This window comes from Mandrillus leucophaeus, unplaced genomic scaffold (genome assembly GCF_000951045.1).
Source record: "Mandrillus leucophaeus isolate KB7577 unplaced genomic scaffold, Mleu.le_1.0 Scaffold85, whole genome shotgun sequence".
NCBI classification, from domain to species: Eukaryota; Metazoa; Chordata; class Mammalia; order Primates; family Cercopithecidae; genus Mandrillus; species Mandrillus leucophaeus.
Window position 1 is genome coordinate 642,029 of NW_012109252.1, and position 7,440 is coordinate 649,468.

Below are 7,440 nucleotides of genomic sequence, written 5' to 3' on the forward strand. Positions count from 1 at the left end.
GCTCTGCGTGGTCCCAGACCTTCAAATCATTCTCTATAGCGATTGTTGGAGGCTTTATTAACTTCTCTATCTGCACCAGCTCTGCGTGGTCCCAGCTCTTCAAATCACTCTCTATATAGCGATTGTTGGAGGTGTTATTAAATTCTCTGTCTGCATCAGCTCTCCTTGGCCCCATCTTAAACCCACTTCCCACACAACATCCTGGCTTGCTGATGGAGATACAGATGGCTGTGTTCTGTGCTTTGCTTCTAGCTGTTCCTCGTACCAGCGACACCCAGTGCAGCTCTGTCCCTGAGCCCAGATACGGAAGGAGAATCGGTTCTGAGTTTTCGGCAGGCTCCATCGTCCGATTCGAGTGCAACCCGGGATACCTGCTTCAGGGTTCCACGGCGCTCCACTGCCAGTCTGTGCCCAATGCCTTGGCGCAGTGGAACGACACGATCCCCAGCTGTGTGGGTAAGCAGTGTCCCTAAGCGGGAATTACGGGCACAGGGCTGCCCACCAGAACTGTGTGGTGATGCCAAAGAGTTGCTTCTCGTTCTTCTATCCAGGCTACGTAAATCCATCTGGCTCATGACCCATTTAAAGGGCAATTTGTTTCAAGCGAAATAATTGAGTTAGTAGCCAAACCCTAAAAATTACTGTGTTTCATAAAACAACTCTTCATCTTAGTAAGGATAAAGCATGTTTCCCTTCTCCATATTTATGAAGTAGGCCATCAACTCTAAAGTCATGAGTATAGAACATAATTTCGTTTTGGGAAAAAATCATTATCATGTTGATTTGCTATGTTACTTGTGTAACGTCCTTTTAATAAATTGGTGCTGATGAATGTTTGAAAAGTAATAGATAAAATGCAAGCTGAATAACAATGACCTTGTTGTAGTTTACCTGCTTCATTTTGTGTGGAAAACCCTGGTACAATCATGATTAGCACTTGAATCACTTGTACATTTTAAGCGCCTCTTCTCTTGACTTTGCTCATAAATCCCATTAATATCATTTGGAGATGCATGTCTGCATGGAGAAGAGAAGACTCTGCCAAGGTCCTTAAATTATAGTAGGTAAATTATTCTGAACAGAATTCACTTTGGAGATGCCATCATTAGACACCGTCCCGTCTTAGAGAACTTGGATAGATTTCTTTATAGACTCAAGATCTGTAACTCAGTAGCATAACAGGTAATAATCAATTATATTGCTAATTTAAAAGAGAAAACACTAAATTTTACCTTGGCTCAAAATGCCATTTAACGTATCATTGTTCACGTACGTTTTCTCTCACTGTCTGGTCACACAGTGAAAGAAAACTGCATGCCAAATCAACACTGTACCGTGGCACTTTATTTCATGACATGTGATTCTGTCTTTTAGTACCATGCAGTGGTAATTTCACTCAGCGAAGAGGTACAATTCTGTCCCCTGGCTACCCTGAGCCCTACGGAAACAACTTGAACTGTGTATGGAAGATCATAGTTACGGAGGGCTCGGGAATTCAGGTGAGTCCTTGAAGTCCACAGTCTACAGCAGGGCTCAGCTGGGGTCTGTGGGCTGCTTTCTTTCGTTCTTTTGTTCTTTCTTTCTTTCCATCTCTTTTTTTTCTTTTTTTCCTTTTATATTGGTTATTTTAAATACCTAGACTATACTCTGTTTCCCTTCTCTTAGTATTTCTACAAAATATTTCTAATCGTGTTTCTATATTTTGAATAAATATAATTTTTTAGAATAAAATTTAAATTTTTTATAATAAAAACTATCAAAAGTACCATTTGTAGAAATTGTTCTCTTGGCCAGGTACGGTGGCTCATGCCTGTAATCCCCACATTTTGGGAGGCCAAGACAGTCAGATCACTTGAGATCAGGAGTTCGAGACTAGCCTGGCCAACATGGTGAAACCCTATCTCTACTAAAAATACAAAAATTAGCCAGGCACGGTGGTATACACCTATAATCCCAGCTACTAGGGAGGCTGAGGCAGGGGAATTGCTTGAACTCAGGAGGCGGAGGTTGCAGTGAGCCAAGATCATGCCATTGCACTCAAGCCTGAGTGACAGAGCAAGACTACATCTCAAAAAAAAAAAAAAAAAAAAAAAAAAAGAAAAATAAATTGTTCTTTCATGGTTTGTTTTTTAAATTTTGCCAGATAGATAGATAGATGGATTTTCATGATTAAGGTGTGTGTGTGTATATATATATTTTTTTATATATATAAAATATTATGGTATTGAAGGCATGATTAAGGTATATATATATAAGCATATATACAGGTACAGGTATATACCTATATATACACCTTAATCATGAAAAACCCCAATACCCTATCTAATTAGACTAATTATGTTAAGCCAAAAATCAATATTAACTTAATGTTATGGTTTGGTAGATCCAAGTGATCAGTTTTGCCACGGAACAAAACTGGGACTCCCTTGAGATCCACGACGGTGGGGACGTGACCGCACCCAGACTGGGAAGCTTCTCAGGTAAGATGGAATCAATTTCCTCACCTTTGTGACTCAAAATCTGCAAACACCAAGAAAACAACCTAAATAACAACAAACACTCCACGTAGACATTTTCTACACATCTCTTCTGTCTCCATAAGGGTTGCTCTAGTGCTGAAAGTCTTAGAGTAAGACCATCGAGAAACAGGTGAGAAAAAAGAAGGCTGTGTTCTCCACGAGCAGGAGATCGATCTAAAAGTGTCAGGCAGCACAGCTTTGACGTGTGGCAGGTTCTCAGGCTGGCAGCAGAAGCCAGGAATAATAATGTGAGGCAGCGAAGAGGCAGCGAAGAGGCAGAGGTTAGGAAACAGTTCTCACCTCTTCAAATGCACAGCCTGACATTAGGCAGTCTGGGACTATTACACAGAGCATGTGGGCTCAGCTAGTCCTGAGATTCTACTCTACTCATATGTAGCCAGAGATGAAATTGTAGTCCACGACAAGTCCACCCTCTCTTACTCTTCCTTACACCTCCGACTCTCATGAATGCGCCCGCCTTGAAGATTCTGCTTTCCAAATGCCCTGTAAGTCAGTCTCCTCTTCCCGTTGCCCTGGTGCGTCATTCGGATCTCAATTTTGCTTTTGTTTAACAGTATATCCTGCCTCCAGATGCATGACACCTCCCTCTTTCACTTTGTGTAATAGCATTAGGACTCAAACTTCATGAATGGAAGAGAAGTGATGATGATCAATATTGCCATTATCACCCTGGTCATCACTGACCCTGGTCATTACTGACCCTGGTCACCACTGTCCTCACAGTCGCCCACAGTTCCTGAGCCTTTACTTTGCCCCATTATGAATGTGTGTTAACATGAATGCTGAATTTTATCTTGAATAGCGTCAGGCGCGGTGGCTCACGCCTGTAATCCCAGCACTTTGGGAGGCTGAGGCGGGCGGATCCCCTGAGGTCAGGAGTTCGCAACCAGCCTGGCCAACATGGCAAAACCCCGTCTCTACTAAAATTACAAAAACTAGCCAATATGACAGCACCAACTAAGTTCTAAGGGATTATTATCTCTCTTTTACCAATGAAGAACAAAGATTAGGTACTAGAGAATTGTCCAAGATGACACAGAAAAAGTAATATTTTCCATGAGTGCCTTCTTGCTTGCAGCAGCTGACTCCTTCTATCCCATTGGTCTGAATTCTGTCTGTTGTTTATCTCTACTGCAAAGGGAGGCTGGAATATATATGTATATATTTTTCTTAACTTTCTTAAATATTTCTTCCCTAAACATTTCCATTCTACTTTTACTCAACAGGTTAAAAAAATAAAGAAAATAGATAGTGTACAGGCCATTCACAATGTCTAATACAACTTTCATTTTATCACTTCAAATGGTTCAAAGATCTTATCTCTGGTTCTCAGCAAATAAAACCATAGTTTTATTTGGGCATGGTCATTTAAGATGTTGGGCAATAAAATGCCAACCTACCATCTTATTGTTATTTGTCACTCACAATCCATGTTTGTCTGTCTGTGTACTATTTATACTTTTAGGAACTTTTATTTCAAATAGCCCATTACTGTCCTTAAAAGCTAGAACTCAAGACCCATCTCCACTAGGAAGCCCCTCTTTCTTCCCCTGAGCACATAGCTCTTGCAATAGTTTAGCTTAGCATGTGATCTCTTAAAGTACCTGCTAGATACCAGGCACTGTGTTTGTTGTTAGGAATAAAAGATAAGACCTCTGTCATTAAAAAGCATCAACAACAACACAAGTTAAAATCTACACAGATGCCAACATTTAATGTAATTATATAAATAATATTTGGTAAATAGACAGCATTACAGGCAGGTGATGGGTGTTATAGGAGGGAAACAAGGTCACACTTTTTTTAAGATTTAAGAGAAAAAAAACTACCTGGCAAAAATTAAAATATTTTAACAGATGAGTAAAATATAGCTAGACAAATCAGTGAAAGAGAGAGAGGATAATCCTTCAGGTCACAGGAGCCACGCAGTCTGTGTCCATTTCTGTATTCTACACTCAAATATTGAATTGGGTTGGTCATTTTTAAGTAAAGTATTCTTTTATTTTCTAGAGATTTAAGTTTCTTCAGAATCTATATTAATCTCTGAGTGTCACCCACAATTCCTAGCACCTACCGCACAGTCTATGAATTCAATTGGTAAAATCTGCTTACAACGTGTGTGTTTTGCCACTTTTAATCTGAGGGTCAAATCTTATCATTCACATATATTTGGATTTATCAACTGTTGTACAGCAACCTCATATTAAGCCTTCCCTTGAGTAACTATCACAAGTGAGCTTAGCTTCAGATGTGTAATATTTTCATATATCCTAATTAATATTAGAAATAGGCTAATTTTTCAAAAGAGAGTATTTAATATTGAATGAAGTTTTTCACCTAATGTTCTCAGTCATGAATCTGTGACAGAACACATTTTACACACAAATGCAAGCATTACCAGCAGAAAGCAGGAGATGGCAAAATTAAAACAGCTGCATGTTGGATTAGCCAGTTAGCAGGGAAATGCCTTACTAATGGAAAAAAGAAGTGACCACATTGCCTCTGTGTGCATGAAAAATAACAACAATCTCCTTCTTATTAACTTCAGTTTTTGGAGTTGGCCAGGAGAAAATTTGAAAAAAATATGTTTGAAATAAACAGCACTGCAGTGCAATTCTGACACTAATTTCCTGGAGTTAGCACGGAGTTCGTGCACTTCATGCTTCTCCACAGGACTCCCCTCTGACATCAGCTGCAAGCCCTGGGGTCACCTAGGACACCTGCACTCTCACCAACTGGCTACCAATTTAGGGGGTCCATGGTCCCTTCAGTTCTTGATAGTTCGCTAGAGTACCTCGCAGAACTTGAGAAAGCAATGGACTTATACATATGATTAAGATTATATTACAAAGGACACAAACCAGGACTGGCCAGATGAAGAGACTCATAGGGTGACATCTGGGAAGGTCCCAAACAGGAAGCCTCTATGTCCTCAGGACTTCCAGCACTTCAAAGTGCATCATCACCCGAGCTTTGGTGCCAGAGTGTTTACAGGGTTTTGCTGACACAGACAAGGTTGATTGAATTATTGGCTACAGGGTTGAACTTAACCTCCAGCTCCCTTCCCTGCCCAGAGATTGGGAGGTTGCGCTGATATCACATGGCTCAATGCCTCGACCCTCTAATCCTATTACTGGTCTTTCCAGCTTGCCCAGCCCCCTTCCTGAGTTACCATAATCATAATCATCATCACAATGACCACAAACAGTGTGGTGTGAGAAGCTCCTCCATGGACCACAAAGGCACTCCTGCCACTTGGGAAATACCAAGAGCTTAGAGTTTACCTCCTGGATATCAGGGATAAAGAGCAGAACAATTCTTTGTTACATAATAACTAATATATCAATGATGTGAGCAGAATTTATACTATTTTTTTTTTGCCTTTTTCATATTTCTGAGATGTAACATATACCAGGGATAAAAATACTTATGATAAAATACCGAGAAAATACAGGTTAAAATACAGGTGTTAGCCTTACAACCTTTTAATCTTTTCTCATAATATTTGATTTTCATCACAACATTTTAGGATACATGTTGGCTTACATGATTGTGGTGGCTCATGTCTGTAATTCCAGCACTTTACGAGGCCAAGGTGGGAGAATTGCCTGAGCCCAGGAGTTTGAGACCAGCATTGGGCAACATAACAAAACACCATCTCTACAAAAGATTTGTTTTTTAAGTTGGCCAAGCACGCACCTGTGGTCCCAGCTACTCAGGAGGCTGGGGTGGGAGAATTGCTTGAACCCAGGAGGCAGAGGCTGCAGTGAGCCCAAGATCCTGCCCCTGTACTCCAGCGTGGGCGACAGAGTGAGACTCTATCTTAAAAAAAAAAAGTTGTCTCATACAAATAATTGTGAAATATTTAGCTTGTTGCTTTCAATTTCCTTAGTAAAAAATGCAAAGATGTAAATGTTTTAGAAAACTAAGTTAAATAAAATAAATAAAATATATGAATGAACAATAACCCTACTATCAAATAAAAAAATTTAGTAACTATTATATGAAGATGTATATCCAGTTTAAAATAATGTGATTAGGTCTAACAACATAAAATACCATTTTTTCTATAATAAGTCTATAAATTAAGAGAGTCAGGCTGATAAAATGTTTTCATATTCACTTAAATTGAATTTTTTATATCTAAAATTAATTTTATTAAAGAATATACATCTGGGTACAATATTGCAAGTGTACATGTTCTGAAGTTAAACAGACCACTCACTTTTCACAGTTTAACATTTAGGCATTTATATTTTTTGAGAGGCTGTGGAGATGTCTGATATAGGAGTGGTTTATAGTTATTCTCAGATGTTTTCACGTTTTAAGACAACGGTTTTCTTGTGAATGAGCCTCATTAACCACCAATCATCCTCATCTCAGCTGCTTTCTGTCCTTGTCCCCTATGCATATTGTGGGGAAAATATGAGAAGAACCATGTTCACAAATTAGGAATGTTTTTCTTTAGGGCTGTGGCCACTGTGAATATCAAGTCAATTTGTATGTTCACTTGGAAAGAATAATCAAGAAGACGTCCTAATTTAACTCTGATGCACCATATAACGGTCGATATTCTGAAGGGGCAGTAGAGAAGGGAACACTCTTGCTCTGTGTCTCTCCTGCGCAGTTTAGTCTGAAAACATCTGGCCCCTCTAGCTTTCATTTGCTCCTCCCCAAGTGAAGAGGAATGAGTGCTGTGGCTGGTGAGGGCCAACCGGAATGAAGGGATGGTAGGTTCATCTAGTCGTGTGTCTAAAGATTGCCTTTACTCAGTCACTGAGTAAATCATTATAATCACATGTATAATCACACATATATATGCACATTATATATGATTATATATGTCACATATATATAGATTATATATAATATATGACATCTATTGTAATATATAGATCTT

At 39.3% G+C, this 7,440-nt stretch overlaps 1 protein-coding gene across 1 annotated transcript in view; it reads left to right on the plus strand.

Annotated features, from left to right (window-relative positions):
* Nucleotides 1–7,440, plus strand: part of CSMD1 (CUB and Sushi multiple domains 1) — a 666,897-nt gene that overhangs the window by 376,162 nt on the left and 283,295 nt on the right. Inside the window, exons 24-26 of the mRNA XM_011968609.1 lie at nucleotides 253–456; nucleotides 1,375–1,499; nucleotides 2,384–2,480. Of these exons, the coding sequence (XP_011823999.1) occupies nucleotides 253–456; nucleotides 1,375–1,499; nucleotides 2,384–2,480 (426 nt within the window). The remainder of the gene's footprint in view (nucleotides 1–252; nucleotides 457–1,374; nucleotides 1,500–2,383; nucleotides 2,481–7,440) is intronic.